Source organism: Pelodiscus sinensis, chromosome 4, assembly GCF_049634645.1.
Source record: "Pelodiscus sinensis isolate JC-2024 chromosome 4, ASM4963464v1, whole genome shotgun sequence".
NCBI lineage: Eukaryota > Metazoa > Chordata > Testudines > Trionychidae > Pelodiscus > Pelodiscus sinensis.
In genome coordinates this window covers 66535928-66553524 of record NC_134714.1, presented here as the reverse complement: position 1 = coordinate 66553524, position 17597 = coordinate 66535928, and the positions used below count along the sequence as shown (strand labels likewise).

Genomic DNA, 17597 nt, shown 5'->3' with positions numbered 1-17597 from the left:
CGTTTTGGAAGATGATGCATTTTAAAGTAAGCACCTATGCTTCTAAAAAGCAACGAGTCTTGTGGCACATTATAGACCAATGTTTCCCAATTTTATTTGGCCACAGAACTCTTTTAAACTTGAAAGAATTTTGCAGAACCCCGAATAACAGTCTAATATATGGAGCTGAAAAAGTAGACCACAAATAAGTAAGGAAAATAATAAACAAATGCTAAACAAGGTCACGAGATCAACATTTAGTTTAATTGCACATATCTAAAAAGAAAACTCATATAATATTAATTTTTTTAATAAAAAATGTTGTTGTAATGGAATTTTCTCATGGAACCCTTATTTTCACTTCATGGAACTCCTGGGTTCCATGAAATACCATTAGGGAAACACTGTTACAGGCAGTCCCCGAGTTACGCGGATCCGACTTACGTTGGATCCGCAGTTACGAACGGGTCCCTCCCTCTCCCTGGTCTCCAGCAGACCAGGGAGAGGAAGCAAAGCGGCGGAACATGCGGGCAGCGGACAGCACAGACGCGTCTGGGCTGTCCGCTGCCCGCGTGTTCCGCCGCTTTGCTCCCCGTCCCCCTGGTCTGCAGACCAGGGGGACGGGGAGCAAAGCAGAGCAAAGCTGCGGAGCCTGGGGTTCTTAAGTTGAATCTGTATGTAAGTCAGAACTGGCATCCAGATTCAGCCGCTGTTGAAACTGATCAGTTTCAGCAGCGGCTGAATCTGGATGCCAGTTCCGACTTACATACAGATTCAACTTAAGAACAAACCTACAGTCCCTATCTTGTACATAACCCGGGGACTGCCTGTATAGCCTAGTATCAGAGGGGTAGCCGTGTTGGTCTGGATCCGCAAAAGCGACAAGGAGTCCTGTGGCACCTTATAGTCTAACACAGGGGTCTCCAAACTACGGCCCGCGGGCCGGATGCGGCCCGCGAGGCCCTCTCATCCGGCTCGTGGAGACCGTCCCTGGGGCGCCGCCGAACGGGCCCTTCTTGCCGCGGTGGGGGGGCCCTGTCAGGGGTGTGCGGCGTGTACTCACGCCGCGCCGGGGCAGGAGAAGCGGGCCGCTCCGCTGACAAGCGGCCGCGCGGCAGCAAAGGGGGCGGGGGTTAGCACGGGCGGCGTTCCCCTGCCCAGACTGACAGGGCAGCCGGCCAATCAGGGGGCAGGATGGGCGGTGGTGGTAACGCCTGCCCGGCGACGTGCGGGGGAACGTGAACCCCGGCGGGAACTTTAAAAAGGTGACCCCTGATTTAAATCAATATTAAATTCTTTCAGATCTCTCCTAAAACACCAGATCTAGTGCCTAAAATCAGCTTCTAGGTGAGGAAAAACGTTAATTTTTAATGCTTCATTTGTCCCTTGCTCCTTTTAAGTATTTTTCTCACTCTCTGGATTTCTTCTCGCTGGCCTGAAGGGTGAGTTTTCCCCAGTGCATTAATGCAGTGCCCCATAGCATGTGCCTGGCATGCTGCGAATTTGTTTTTGGAACAAGTACAGGCCAACAACTTGACGCACTTTCAGCAGTGCAAGGTCTTCATGGCTGAAGCAACAGCTGAGTTCCCCACGTCTGAAATATGTGAAGAACAATTTGAGAACAAACTTGTCCGATGATAATCTCAGGTCACTGTTGATGTTAGGGACAACAAATCTAAAGCCAGAAATGTCTGCTATTTTGGCATCCAGGAAACAATTTCACCATTCACACTAATACAGGTGTTCATGTGTAGTGTATCAATGTGTTATTAAATAATAACTGAATAAAATAATATTAAATAAATAATTAAAAACAACATCCATGTTTTGATTGTTTTTTATTTGGACCTCAAGTGTGTAGTCGGCCCCCGAACTGCTGTTTGATAGTTAATGCGGCCCTCGGGCTGAAAAGTTTGGAGACCCCTGGTCTAACAGATGTATTGGAGCATAAGCTTTCATGGGCAAAGACCCACTTCATCAGCTGCATGTAGTAGAAATTTCCAGAGGCAGGTATAAATATAAGAATAAAGCTAGAGATAACTAGGTTAATTCAGTCAGGGAGGATGAGGCCCACTTCTAGCAGCTGATGTGGAGGTGTGAACACCAAGAGGAGAAACTGCTTTTGTAGTTGGCTAGCCGTTCAATCTTTGTTTAATCCTAAAATGATGGTGTCAAATTTTCAGATAAACTGTAGCTCAGCAGTTTCTCTTTGAAGTCTGGTCTTGACGTTTTTTTTGCTGCAGGATGGCTACCATAGACTAACACATTTGAGTGTACATTTTCCTGGGCAAAGACACACTTTGTCAGATGCATTGGAGTGGAAATTACAGAAGCAGGTATAAATATACTAGCACATGAAAAGAAGGGAGTTAGTTACCTTATCAAGTGAAGGACCAGTATTAACTAGGCCAATTCTGTCAGAGTAGATGGGACCAACTATCAATAGTTGAGGAGGAGATGTGACTACCACTAGAGGGAAAATTGCTTTTGTAGTGAGCCATTCCCTGGTCCTAATCAAACCCAGAGGAATAGTGTTAAGCTTGCAAATAAATTGCAGATCTACAGTTTCTCTGTCACACTCCATCTCTGTGTCCTTTTATTTTTCTTTTTTTCTCTTGCTTTCTTTTTTCCTCTTCATCTGAGGAAGTGAGTTGTAGCTTACGAAACCTTATGCTCTAATAACCTAATTCATTTGTTAGTGGTTAGGTCTTATGATGGTGTCGCTTGAGTAGATATGCAGGCAGAACTGGCAATGGGGTTTGTTGCAGGGGTTGGTTTCTGAGTTAGTATTTCTGTGATGTGGTGTGTGGGTAGCTGGTGAGTATTTGCTTCATGTTGGGGGTCTGTCTGTGAGGATTGGCCTGCTTTCCAAGGTCTGTGAGAGTGAGGCATCATTTTGCAGGATATGTTGTATGTAGATCATTGATGAGGATTCAGCTGGGGGTTGTAAGAGATGGCAGGTGATAATCCTGTGGTTTTCCTTGTTGGGCCCATCTTGTAGTAGTTGGCTTTTGGTTAGTCATCTCACCCTGTCAATCTGTTTCCTCACTTTCTCAGGTGGATACTGTAATTTTAAGAGTGCTTGATGAAGATTTTGTAGGTGTTCATATCTCTCTGAGACATTTGAACACATTAACCCACAACAATTTTCTTTTAAAAAAAAAGTTACATGAGTTGTTCACATTTCGGTTATGAACCATTCCAAATATTTCTGAATTTCAACTTCCAAAATAAATGAGCTCTGCATAACTGTCATAAATCCTTTAATAAATATAGTTTTGAAAGTAATTGTAACTCCATTTATTCTCTTGCTAACTTGGCTCCTTTTGTTTATTGAAATTTTATATGAGATACTATTTCCCTCAGAGGAGGTCTAGGATTTGTGGTCTTCATTGAACAGATATGTTCTAAGAAGTGATCTCCAACCTTTTTAACCACAAGATCACTTTTTCAATTTGAGTGCAACATAAGATCTACCTCAAACCCAAATACCCTTGCCTCACTTCCTTCCTGCCCCTTTGTTGAGACCCTGGCCCTGCTCCACCCCTTCTCTGAGGCCTCACCCGTCTCATGCTATCCCCCTTCCTTCATCATTCTTATTCACTTACACCAGGCTGGGGTAGAGGATTGGGGTGTAGGCTCTGCTCTTGGGCCAAGGAGTTCAGAGTGTGGGAGGGGCTGTGGTCTTAGTCCAGGGTGGGGAGATTGGTGTCCGGGAAGGTTTCAGGGTGCAAGCTCTGGGAAGGAGTTTGGATGCAGGGGGACTCACGTCTGGGGTAGGAGGTTGGGTGTAGGAGGTGGTTCAGGGCTGGGACGGATTCAGGAAGCAGGCTCTGCCGGGGCATTATTTAACTGAGATGGCTTCCGGGTGGTGGAGCAGTGGAGTTAAGACAGGTTTACTCCTGCTCTGGCCCTGCACCACTCCTGAAAGCAGCTGGTATGTACAGCAATGGCACCATGTGCTGCCCCTCGTCTACAGGCACTAAGCCCACAGCATCTACTGGCCACAGTTCCCCATTATTGATCAATGAGAGCTGGAGGGGTGGTGTCTGCAAGTGAGAACAGCATGTAGAGACCCCCTGCTCTGCCTTTTTCAAGGGCTACAGGGATATGCCAGCCATGTCCAGGAACAAATACTACCACAGCGATAACTACTCCAGCCATGACAGGCTAGAGGCATTTGAGAACTCATTACTCAAAGAATTAAATGTAAGCGTAAGAAATGAAAATTATGAAATGCATGGACCAGTCAAAACCCAAAAATAACACACTTTGCAAGCAGTGCAAAAAGTAACAACCACCCCCCATGTATGTGTTGGGTTGGAAGAAGAGTGAAGGTCAGTGTGTGTTTGTGAGAATGACAGACACACATACAGTGTGTGTGTGACAGATTTGCATTGCCAAACTCCCTCCATCTCCTCTCTGTGTGAAGATAGGGTAAAGAAGTGGGTGTACTGGGGACACCCTGACATCAGTGTCACCCTCTCTACTTCCTCCCATGCCCTGCACAGCAAGCAGGAGGCTCCCAGGAGGGCAGTTCCAAGGCAGAGGCAGGAGCAGCATTACAGTGGGTGGAGGGGCAATTGAAGAACCAGTGCTTGAGAGCTTCCTGGCCAAACCAGTCAGGGTCACCTGTCAGAAGCTCCAAGATCTACCAGTAGATCCCGATCTACTGGTTGATGATCGCTGTTCTAAGAAAAGGATTGCAGTGTGATACATGCTGTTCTGAAAAGGATTCTGGGCCCCCCTTTTTGGATCTTTTTATCATGTTTTCTTTCTGCTACTCTTTTGAATCCCTCTGGCAAATACCAACACAACTGATTGTTCAGGTAAATTCTTAGGGTATGCCCATACTGCAAAAAAAACAAAGCCCCAAAACCTGTGGCAGTGAATCTGGGTCAGCTGACTTGGGTGTGTACTATGGGACTAAAGGTAGCAGTGTAGTACACCAGGCCCCTGACTTGCAACCTCCTAAGTTCTGATCCCCCGCACTTAAAACCATTTTTGTAAGTGCGGAAGGGGCCAAAAAACCCCTACTTATGTGTTCGGCCCGCATTTTCGACAGCGTACGGTGCCTATCATAAATGAGGGTTCGAGTTATGACACCCCCGACTTGCAACACTTCCCCGGGAACTGATCGCATCTCAAGCTGGGGGCCTCCTGTGTTCTTCTTTGCACTAGAATTTGGGCTCTAAAACCCAGTAAGTTGGTTGATCTCAGAGCCTGGGCTTTGGTCCAGCAGGAATTTTTACATGAATATGTTTATCCCCATAATTCAAACACAAGTTAGTTGGCCTGGGCTTACCTAAGTGTGTGCTTGTCAGCTTGGGACCTCAATTTGCTGGTACTGTTAGATTTCATTTTTTAAAAAAACACCTTTGCTTTTAGTCTCACTACTATTTACTTAATAAAACTTAGCACTGTTGAAGTGATTGCTTCTGGCTTGTCAGCCCTGGATATGGAATAATTGGGGATGTTGGTGTCTAGTCGACTAATTGATAAGCAGGAGCTTATTGATTAGCACTATCAACTAGTCACCCCCCCCCCCCCCCCCCCGCCGCTACAGCTCTGTATTGTAAAGCCTAGGGAAGCCTGCGTGTGAAGTTCCTAACTCCGCAGGTGTCTTTTCATTCATCAGGCACGTGTGTGTATCTCTTTTCCCCCCCTCTCCCCCACCTGCAGCTCTGCTCTGCGGCTGCCTTTTCATTCAACACCCCACCCCCACCCTGCGGCTCTACATTGTGAAGCCCAGGGAAGCCTTCGCACAAAGTCACTAACTTGGCCCCCGCTCCACGTGTGTCTTCATTCATCACACTTCATGCACAAATCTATGTGCGTCAGTTGAACATGATGTTTTGTTATTGCTCAGGTCCTTAAGTCAATTTTTGGAAAATTAAATGAAAGTATACATAATTTAAATGATTGCTCTGGGGAGGGTCTAGACATACCCCAGGATAACTCAGTTTCCATGGCCTCTATGCTGAAACTGCTACCAGGATTGAAAGACAACTGCTTTAAGAATCATCATTTACCCACCTTCAATATAGTCTAAGTTCATGTGTCAGATTTGATTAATAAGAGGTGTTCCAATCTCATCCTTCTAGTTCAGCATTTAAGACTCAATCGTACCATTGCCTGGTTGTAAGCTGGCATCCTGGTATCTGAGTCACTGTAAGCAAAATATATTTCACTTTATTGTCCATATTTCTCTTATGAGGCCACCAAACCTTTTCTTCATTTTTACAAGACTCCTGTATCCAGCACTGAAAATAATACTTAACACTTTATGTATTATTTTTCATGTTCAAAGTATTATACAGATGTTGATCTTAACTTACCTACTTCATAGGGAGATGGTAATCTCTGTTTAAAAGATTGGGAAACTGAGTCAGTTTACTGTGATTTTGTGTTTCGTTAACATTCCTTTGCTACATTGTATTCTTGGGCCAAATTTTAAATTTATAAGTCTTTTAGCATCAAATAGTTAGAAGTTTCTGTGATTAGCCACCAGATGGTGATACAGGGTTTCTCTTGGTTTTTATAGCCAGCCTTTAGCAGGACAACAGGATAATTATAGAAGCTCCTGCTACCTGGATTTATTTCCCTGCTCCACCACAGGTTTGCTTTGTGATTTTTTTTTTTGGGGGGGGGCAAATCACTTAGTCTCTATGCCTCAGTTCTTAACTAGTAAAATGGGTATAATAGTTCTTCCCTGCAAGGGGTTTTGTGAAGATAAATATAATACTAAAAAAATTTGAGGCTAGGATGCAAAGGGTGAAATAAAGATTTTTTTTTAACACTGCAGTTATTAAACCTTTTTACATCTGCCCATGAGAAAAACATTCATTTTTCTTGTTTTCCATTACTTTTGCATGAAAGTTTCCAAAATCTAAACTAATACTCTGTTTCCACAGTAACCTGGGAAACTAAGAGTAGTGATGTGAAAGTGTAACCATGTTCACAGTTAACCGATGAGCTGTGATTGATCCCAGGCTCATCGGTTAACCTTAACAGTTATACACAGGCTCCTGGTATGCCCGGAGAACCTGCTCAAAAGCTGGCTCCTGGCACACATCAGCTTCTGGGGAGCTGTCTGCCCTCTTCCCTCTTTTATCCCTCCCTCCCCCCCATCTCCAGTGCTACTGCCTATGTTACAGAGGTAGGAGTATGGGAGGGCAGATGGAAGCCTGGGTGCAAGAGGAGCCACTATGTAACCACTGTAATTTTCAGCAGTTAAATGTTTACTTGAGTAAACACATTAAACATTCCTAATTTAGAGGACATTCCTTTAAAGTTCAGTTAAAAAAATAATGCGTAGCTTTTGTTATCCGGCTGGAGATTTCAGTTTTTGAGTCCTTAGTGATTAAATCTTATTTCTGAAAGAGAGTCTTAGTGTATAATAAACTGCTGAATGCCAGGTTACAGAACTAAGTTGGTGAAACTCACATCTATAATACTCAAATAATTGGTATACTGTAACAGATGTTGTGTTAATATTTTATGCTAGTAACAGCTTAGATTACTGAAACAAAAAACTTTGAAACTCTTAATTTACATTGATATGCTGTCTGTTTTCTTTTGGTGTTTGTCAACTTCAAGAATGAAAATAAACTGATCAGTTTCAATTTTCAGCAGTCTTTAGCCCAGTGGTTCCCAAACTGTTCAGCATCACACCCCTTTTTGGATTTTTGAGAAACTGTCACGCCTCCCCCCACAATAGCAGCAAAACTTGTTGAGCAAAAAAAAAAAAAGAAGAAACAACTAACTGACCAGGGCTGAAAAACAAAAATAGCAGCAAAACTTGGTGGGGGGCGGGGAGACTGGGTCACCTCGCCACCTCCCTCCCTCCCCCCGGGAATTTCCTCACACACCCCAGTTTGGGAACTCATGCTTTAGACTGTGGTGCAGCTGAGCAGCAGTTCTTGGCTGTGCTTTATTAGAGCTCAGCCCTTTTCATAGTCTCTTGCTCATGTGCTGTTAAAATCAACAGTGATCTCCCCCCCCCCCCCATCCTTCCCTCCCTTAAGCCAACTAAGACTTTTACCAAAGCCCTTTTTTGTGGATTTTCTCTTTCTTTGTAATCTTGTCCCTTCCCTTTTCTTGTAGTACCTGCAGATATTATGGTTACCTTAAAGGTTGGAAGGCAGTTGGACTACAGAACTTGTGTGATCAGTTGCTGGGGGGAGGGGAGGGTTGCTAATTTAGCAAAAGCACTCTATGCCTTCTCCCCCATAGGCTGTGAACAGTGCCAAGGCAGCCTGCATTGCGGAGATGAACTTGTAGGCCTCCCAGTTTTTTCAAGCCATAGAACACATGTTCTAACTGCTAGAACTATCTAAAAGATGAATGTCCTTATGTGGGAGCTGGAACTAAAGACCTCTTTGAGGAGGCCTGAGGCTTTCCAAGCAGCTGGAATGCTAGGCAGTCCTCACACTCCACTTCAGCTGTGGCTTTATATAGTCAGAATATTCAGCCATTGATCTGTAGCAAATTTAGCTTTGACATACATTTTTAATGTATTCTATTTGCCAAGCTTGGACATCTGAGCACTAGTTACGGGCTAGTGAATATTACGGCAGGAAGTAATAGAATGCCATTTATTTTCTATTTTAGACGGTTTTTGTTTCAGAAATGTTTTCCATACTCTTCATATAAGAGATTTATTTCCTCCAGTTTACTCTAGTTAATTCAATAAATTGATATTACTCATACACGCTCTCTTTTTTTAAACTTGCAAGCCACAGGCACATCTGAACCAACTTATCACCATTACAGTGGTTAGGGATGTCAACGTGTAGTTGACAATACGATTAACCAATAAGCCCTGGGCAGGCAAAAGTCCATCTGTGCACAGCGCCAATTTTTAATGCTGCTTGATACAGAGGCAGCAGTGTGGGATGGTAGGGTGCTCGTCAGGAGTGGGACGGAGCGCACTGGCTGCCGGCCCAGCCCCCAGCAAACATTGAATAATTGTGTAACAGCTAAGATTTGGCGTGTTTACACGATTATTAAACTATACCAAGCATCCCTAGCATCTACCATTTGAAACCATTTTGTAAATTGGTGGTGCCCACAGCAAAAATGACTCTGGCTAAGCCTAGAGTTTCTGATATTGAAAACATATGCTATCTTTTTTTCCCTTTAAAAAAATAGTATGCTTACATAAAAGTTCTGCTTGTGCAGGAGTAGTGAGTACTGTACCTAATTTTTTTATTATAAGCTCTTTACAGCTGAACTAATTTGGGTACAAGGAAGGTCAACAGCACATGGAGTAAAGTGCTCATCTAAGATTTTACCTACAATCTCCCTGGATCTCAAGACTTATGTAATCAATAAGGCCAAATTTGTGTTGGGCCACAGAGGCATAGATATGATGCCATTATAGTGTAAGCATGACCTACGATGATGGAAGGAATTTTTCCCATCACATTCTCAAGTGATGATAGCTTTTTTGATGGAAGCATTTTTTTCTTTGACCCAACTGTATCTATGTTATGAGTCAGGTTGGCATAGCTGTGGTTCTCCGGCATTAGGGTTTGTCATACCCCTGAGTGCCATAGCTGTGGAACACTAACATCTAAGTGTCAGTCAAGCCTAAGGAAACTATTGTAGATAATACTTTGAAGTAGGGATATAAAATCCTGTTTAATAAGTTAACCAGTTAAATGCAGTATTTAACCAGTTAATCAATTAAAGGGTGGTCTGGGCAGTAGCAACACCCCCTGCCACAGGCAGGATCTGCTTGCCTGCTGCTGGGGCGTGCGGAGGGGTGGGGAGAGTTGCTCCAGTCCAGAGAGAGTGGGTGGGGAGGCTTTTCCAGCCCCATGCATGCTGGCTTGAGCTGCCCTCTGCGAAAGGGGGAGTGGGGGAGAGCTGCTCCCAGGTACCGGTTACGTGACAAGGATCATACGTTAAGGTTACCCGTTCACATCCCTACTTCAAACTTATTATACCTTTTACACAGCAACTTCAAATCATTTTAGAAAGTTGAATCTTGAAAAGCTTGAAACCATCTTGTTAGTCTTTAAAGTGCTACATTGTCCTGCATTTTGAATCTTGAAAAGGCTCTGTTGGAGGAGATGGGAGGAAAATTAAGCAAGAGGAAGAAATTGACTTTCCCCAGTTTGTACAGTGAGTCAGTGGAAGTGCTGGAAATAGAAATTGGGTCTCCTGTCTCCTAGTCACCTACAATATCTCCTAAAAACGCTGGAGTCTCTCAGAGTGCTCCAGCTCCAAGAGTCTGTCTCTCACTGCAGAGACAAAACTGTTTGTGCTTTCATAGCAACAGCCAATAGCAGTTGAATTCAGTTAGTATTTTTAGTTCTCTGTAGTAAGCACTTGATGGGGTAGTTAGAGAGAGCCTTCAACTCTTCCTGTAATCCTGTATAGTTACCATATGTTTTAATTAGCCAAAGCAGGTGCAATTTTAGTTCTACTTGTTAAAAGTCATTTTAATATTACACACTTACCTAGAGCAAATAGCTACACATACTCTGTTGACCTCTTTGTTTCATTAAATCCATGCTGCCCTCTTGCACTAATGTATGACAAATTCCATACATGCTCAACTAATTTGATGCAATATCCTAAACACATGCGGACATTATTCCATTATACTACAAAGTAGACTGGTAAAGAATATGGGAGGAAGCAGAACAGATTCTTGCACAGAAGGAAGACCTCTTTAATCAGCATAAGGATTAGCACCTCTGCTTTTTAATAATATCCTCTTATTTACCACATTAAGACAAGTTTCTTGAGTTTTAAATAGATGTCTGTCACTTGGATCTTAACAATGATAAAGCCTCATTTGTAGTAGAAAGTGTACTGATCAGACACTTCCATTCCAAGATCCTGTTCTCATGTCCTTATAAACATACATAAAATTATGCTTGAATCCAAAATGCTTCATAATTGTTTTCAGACCAAATCTGAATTTCTTCTGAGAAACATGATTAAAATGTTGTTTAGCTGTTTTACTTGCTTATAACTAGGGTTACCAGGTAGTCTTAAAAAAAATACCGGACACACTTCATGGAGGGAGGGGGCGGGGCTGGCTGAGAGGAAGGGGGGGCCGGGAAGCAGAGCTGGGGGGAGGGTCAGGGGCTGGCCAGGGGAGATTGGGAGGGGGGGCAGCCGATGGGAAGCAGAGCAGGTCGGTGGGGGAACGGGGTCGGGAGGAGCGAGGCTGGCCGGGGAAGGTTGAGGGGAAGGGGGGGCGGCCAGTGGAAGCGGGGCTGGCCGGGGGAGCTCAGGAGGAGGAGGAGGGGAGAACTGGTCGCCAGAAGCAGCACTGGCGGGGGGTGCAGCGGGGCTGGCCGGGGAAGATTGGGAGGAGGAACCGGCCACTGGAAGGTAGAGATGGGGGTGGGGGTTGGGTACAGCAGGGCTGGCCAGGGGAGATCGGGAGAGGAGAGGGAGAACTGGCTGCCGGAAGCAGGGCTGGCGGTAGGTACAGCGGGGCTGGCCAGGGAAGATTGAGAGAAGTAGGGGAGAGCCGGCCAGGAGGGGGGAGGAGCGTATCAGCTGGTGGGGAGCGGACTGACCCAGGCAGTGCAGATCCCAGGGGTTCCTGCCCCCCGCATGGTCCTGGCGAAGCGTAAGTCAGTCTGGCTACAGCTCAACCATATGCTTGACCAGTGCGCAGGAGCATGGACCAGGCTGTCCCTCCTCCTCACATGCAACCAGGGCTCCCAGCGCCTATCACTGCCTGCCTCCCAGCCACTCCCCCCATCAGGCTTCTGGGCACCCAGACAGAAAACCAGAAAATACCAGACATTGTACATGTCTGGTATTTTCTGGATTTTTTTTTACCAGACAGAGCCCCTAAAAACTGGACTGTCCGGTAGAAAACCGGACACCTGGCAACCCTGCTTATAACATTTGAACAATTTTTAAAAATTGTCTTTGGATAACCCCAAATACTTACTTCTAAAAGTTCACTTTGACCTCTAATGAAGGTAAGTGCATTTGGCATACAAGTGTGTTAATAGCCATGTTCAGTTTGACTTTTAATTAGACTTTTCCATATGAGGATCCTAAATTCTAGACCTGATGCTTTATTGCTTTTTTAATACAAAGTACCCCAGATATAAATGTTTTTCTTTCATTAGTAATTCAAATAAAATAATTATGTACATGCTAGTGTTTTCACGTGTCTGCTGATTTTCCTTCTGAAGCAAATGTACATGGTAAGTGCAAGCTTTTCAGTAAAGGCAAGAGTGGCACACCACTAATACACACTGACTAGGTCAGGACTGGGCAAAATGTGGTCCAAGGCCTGGGCACACCTAACATTTTGATCCAGCCCACGGACTGACCCTGGTCACTTTCTGTTTATATCCTGTTGCCTGTTCCACCAAATTTCCAGGCAGTGGCTTAGGCAGCAGGACCCTATTTAAATTGTTCACGGCTCCCAGTTGCAGCGCTCTCTTGCCATGGGCCAGAGCCACGAGTCTTTTAAAGAACTGCAGCAACTGCAGACTATAATACTTTCTTCTTTACCACCCTAATTGAATAACTGCTTTCATTGATTCAAATCCTGCTTGTTTGTGGATCAAGACTCTCCTCTCTGAATAAAATTGCTTTTGTTTGTTTGTTTGTTTTTTGCTATGTTGTCTTTAGATAGCTATATGCCAGTTGAAAATGTAAGCCATACATAGGTGCAACGGTGGGAGACACTTAGACATTTTAATATGGTCCTCGTATAAAAAGGAGCTCTTAATAATTTCAAGACAACTGAACTGATAGAAAAAGAGATCCTGAATGTTTTGTGTTTTTTCTTATTTTCAGGCATGGGGTAAAATCTGTCCAAAGTAGTCATGGCTCGAGAACGAAAATGTATACTGTGTCACATTGTGTACAGTTCAAAGAAGGTAAAAAAATCAATTTGCAAGGCTAATATTTTTGCATGTGAAGATCTGGCTATATGCAGCATGGGAGAAACATTTTCTTGTTTTAAAAAGGAAACTGTAAATATAACTTTTGTATTGGAAAATGATAGATCTCCAGGTCTATTGAATGAAATAGAATTGTTTCACATACTTCATGATGGCCTCTTCCTCAGTGTGACCATGTATTGGATATATTCTCCTTAAGTATTAAAAATATCTGTAGCTTTCAAGTTTTAATGTAACCTTTTTGTATGATTTTAAACCTTAATTCTGTTCCTTTGTGCATTCAGAGATTGCTCTTCTGATATACTTAAAATATGCGTAAGACATTGTTTATCAGTTGAGGCAGCTCAGTCTAATCATCATTTATTAGTATAAGTCAGTGGCTTGTCTGCATTGTCTTCCAAACTCTGCACTCTGGATGGACAGTCTAAAGCGGTGCGCAACCAGTAGGGTGCAACCCTCAAGGGGATCGCAGATGTCTTCCTGGGGGGCTGCCAACAGTCGGGCCCAGCCCCCAGCTGGCCGAATCTAAGCACCGCACTGCTTAGCCACCAACTGCTGTGCCCAGCCCCCGGCCAGCCAGATCTAAGCGCCGTGCTGCAGGGCCCCCAATAGCCAGGCCCAGCTCCTGGCCGCCCGGATCTAAGCACTGCACTGCTCAAATTATCTTGGGGGTCGCAACACGAGTATATGGGGGTCGTGGTTGAAAAAACGTTATGCGCCACTGGTCTAAGGAAAAGAAAGAATTCCTGTAGTGTTTATCGATGCAGCATAAGAGGTTCTCATCAACACTATTGACTTTTTTGTTTTCATAACATTTTAGTAGGGACAGCAAATGCTATTCCCATTTTATTAATGAGGATCTGAGAGGAAGAGAGAGAAAGGTGACCGTTTTTCCAAGTATCTATTCTAGGTAGGATTAAAAAAAAGGATCTCCCAGGTCCCAATGCTGTTCTTTAATATGAATGTTCTTCTTCTTACAGCAAACATCTGCCTCATTTGCGGCATGTTATACAATGACTGCAGTGAATGGGTCAAAGTTGCTTTTAAATCCAAAACCATTTCACTATGTATGCCTCATTTCTGTTTAGAATGCACATTGGATGAAACAGGCCCTCAGGGTAAAACTGTGTGTTATAGTAAAACTGATTGATAAAGCCTAAGTTAAGCATCCTTAATGTTGTAAATATTGTGATTCTGGGAAGGGGATATTTAATAGTCCTATTTTTTTATGTTATGGAATATCTTTTTAAATAATGATTGTACAGTTATTTGCTAGAAGGGAGTAGTGGAACACACTGGAGTCGGAGCCCTTGCCTCATTCCATATATGCTATTCTATATCTAGTTTCTGGAGCTCTGCCTCCTTCTAAATGAATCCTAAATTTTATCCTATAGAAGAAGGTTTATGGGTAATTTCTCAGGGTTACACCATCTTCGAAAGAGTATGAATAACTATCTGCATTTCCATCTCCTAGAAGTCAGAGATAGAAAAGAAATATTAGAGAAGAATACATTCTTGTGAAGAGTGAAATGAATCATGAGTTGTGCGCTTTTATTTCTCTTGTAGGAGATGGATGAACACATGAGAAGCATGCTTCACCACAGAGAACTTGAAAACTTGAAAGGAAGGTATGCAAAGGATCATGTAAACTGCATTTCAGTGCAGTTCACATGTCACGCTTTTGGGGAAACTAAATGGCCTTATTTCCTATGCACGATAAGTTCAGTTAAAAGTGGGGAGAGAAAAAGAAATGTGCTTTATAGGAACAGTTAATTCTTAATGTGCTTTTTAATAGATAATAAAAACATGAATAGCTGTGAGGAAATGTCCCTGTTAGGATCATGTGATTTCTTCTTAATCTATACAATTACCTGAGCTATTTGCTTGGGCTGTAATTTGGTATTGTCTCACTGCTTGACCATATGGTTGGGTATAATTATCTATTGCTATAGTTAGTTTAAATTAAAATGCCTAATACACTGCTGGGCTAAATCATGTGGAAGATCTAAATCCTAAAACTAAAAAAAATCCCTTTGGGGGGGGGGACCCCAAAACCTGTTTTGCTGATTAAGACTTTGCAAGTTTAGAGTTAGAGACATTCCTATTTGTACCCAACGCCACTTTTAGTCTGAAATGTGCAGGCATTTAGTACATAGTATAGGGCTTGGCAATACTTTTTTTTTTTTTTTGTGCGGGGTGGGGTGGGGGGCGGGGGGGCAGTGGTCATGCCTAGAATTTTGGGAAGTGATCACAGGCAGCACTTTTTTGTTATATTAATGGAGCAGATGTGGGGTCTAAGAGGGAGTTTGGGCATAAGAGGCAATTCTGACTTGGGTCAGAGGTTGGGTGCTAAAGCACCCAGTGGCACAGCAAGGAATGCGGGGCAGCAAGTGCCCCCGGGCACCATGCTAGGAGGGCACCCATTTAGTCCCCATCCACTCCCCCTGTCATCTCTCTGCTTGCCTGCTTCTCCTCCGCCCGCCGGTGCTGATTGGAGCCTCCTCTCTACCTCCAGCCCAACCCTCCTCCATCTTTGCTGGTGGGTTCGTGCGTGTGGGGGCCTGGCCCCACACTAGAGAGGGTGGAGGAAGATGTGATATAAGCTCCCCCCACCAGGGTCTGGCTCATCTGTGCACCAGGTTTGGGGCCCCGCTGCACTGCGATGGGAGGGGAGATGACAAATTTTGCCTTTGTCCCATGGTGCATAACACCCTCGCTATGCCTCTGGAAGCCCCACCACTGCAGCCTCCATTGGCTAGTTTCTGGCCAGTGGGAGCTATGAGTCTAGGAAGGGGGGCAGCTCATGGAGACCTGCTACCCCCTTCCCACAAGGGCACACAGAGACGCACATGTCACCAGCCTCTGACTGTTGTGCTTCCAGGAGTGGCATGGCTGAGGCTGCTTGAGGCAGGCAGATCACCTGAATGCCCTGCTGGGCCATGGGACACGTTCCTCTGGCCTTGGCCTGGGCCCTGGAGGGTCATAGGAGGCTGGAGGAAAATATTTGGTGGGCCCCAAATATTTGAACAGGGTCCCATTTATTATGTGCTTGTAAAGCACCCATTAAAGAGATATTCCCTGCCTGAAGAGTTTACTACCTGGCAGGGATTAAATCAGAATGGTGAATAGGAGGGGAAAAGGGCCCAGCAAATTGAAATGACTTGCTCAAAGTTGCACAGCAGTTTAAAGGTGGAGCTGGGAGCAGAATCTAACTTTCCTGAGTTCTAGCCCAGTGTCGTGTTTACTGCACCACACAGCTTCTCACTTTAAAGTTTATATTGGGATTCCCTCTGAGGCCTGTTGCACTCAGCTTATCCAGTTCTGGGAGAAGGCTTCATCCAGTTCTCTGGGATTCAAACCACTCAGTTTGACTGTAGATTTCATCACCCATATTACTCTAGCTGACATATAGCAAAGCTATGTTGAGTTGATCAGTGGGTATAGGTTGCACCACACACCCAAAGTTACACAGACGATCTCTTCCTTTATATGCATTTACACGTTACACTGCATTAAATCATACTTTTTTTTTTAATTGATTTGGCTGGGCATGGTTTAGTTTGTTTGCAGGAACCAATTCCCTGTACCCCATTCTCTCTCTGTGCTGTTCACATGGAAACTGATCTTTATATTCCAGGTTTACCTTGTCCATGGTCTCCATTAATATATTGCTGTTTATCAAAGTTAGCACAGACCAGGTCCTGTTAAGCCCCTATTTACAATTTAACCTTTCATTCACCTTCACAATTATACCCACAAAGACAAGAAATGAGGCAAGTTATTTGTCAAGCCAGGCCTACAGCAGTTGAAAAATAACCCCCTAAAATCCAGATGATCCTTCACTCAAAAATTAATTTTGTTCAACTAGGGCAGTGGTGAATAAATGTAAGGTGTTCAGGTGTCTTGTCAGATGGGGGTGGGGATTTGAATGTGCCTGAGAGGAGATTTGATGGCTCTTTGGGGAAGCTTGATTACTTCTTCAGCCTACCCTTTTGATAAGAAAAGAACACGTGTCAGTAAAAGGAGTAGTGCAAAGGAAAATGGTATTTGCTCACCACTATCCCCTCTTCTTTCCCTGGCAATCTGTTACCCTTCTGAATCATCAGTGATGTTTTTAAAAAGCAATTCCTCGCTCTGTTGTCTTTCCCCATTTGGCCCCATGTCTCTTTGGGAATAAGAAAGGCCTGGAATCAAAAGTGCCTTACTGCTGCTTCTCATCTGTTCTAATTCTTAGCAATAGAGGACATCTGTTGTGTTGGTGAACAGCTGAGAAGTGGTTGCTCAGATACTCCAGTGTCATCAACATTAACTTTAGCAGTTTGCCTCAAGTTTATGTTGTGGCTAAATTTTAAAGCATTCTTTTTAGTGAATCTTTTCTTACACAAGATGATTCTGAATTCTTTAGGAAATTCTGAGGCTGGGATAGATTCAGGAGCTAAAGATGGTACAAATGACAACTCAGAAAGTCCCGGTCTTCCATTTTGTGTTTGGATTTCTAAGGCACAGTTTCCCTCCAGCTAAAAATTCCTCTCTCAGCTACTGTTGAAATTTAAAGTCTTGCCAAGCTTCAGTTTATACCAGCTAGCAGTTTAATTCTTTAAAAATTATATATAATATACACCAGGAGATTGACACTGCGGAGATCAATCTCCTGAGGGTCGATTTAGTGCAGGGTTTGGGAACCTCAGGCCCGGAGGCTGGATGCAGCCCCCTACTTGT

At 44.0% G+C, this 17597-nt stretch overlaps 1 protein-coding gene across 3 annotated transcripts in view; it reads left to right on the top strand.

The window, feature by feature from the left end:
- Positions 1 to 17597, top strand: part of ZNF106 (zinc finger protein 106) — an 80158-nt gene that overhangs the window by 699 nt on the left and 61862 nt on the right. For all 3 annotated transcript variants that reach the window (XM_075927230.1, XM_075927229.1, XM_075927231.1), the window contains exons 2-3: positions 12772 to 12854; positions 14445 to 14506. In XM_075927230.1, coding sequence (XP_075783345.1) covers positions 12801 to 12854; positions 14445 to 14506 — 116 coding nt within the window. In that variant the 5' untranslated portion in view covers positions 12772 to 12800. The remainder of the gene's footprint in view (positions 1 to 12771; positions 12855 to 14444; positions 14507 to 17597) is intronic.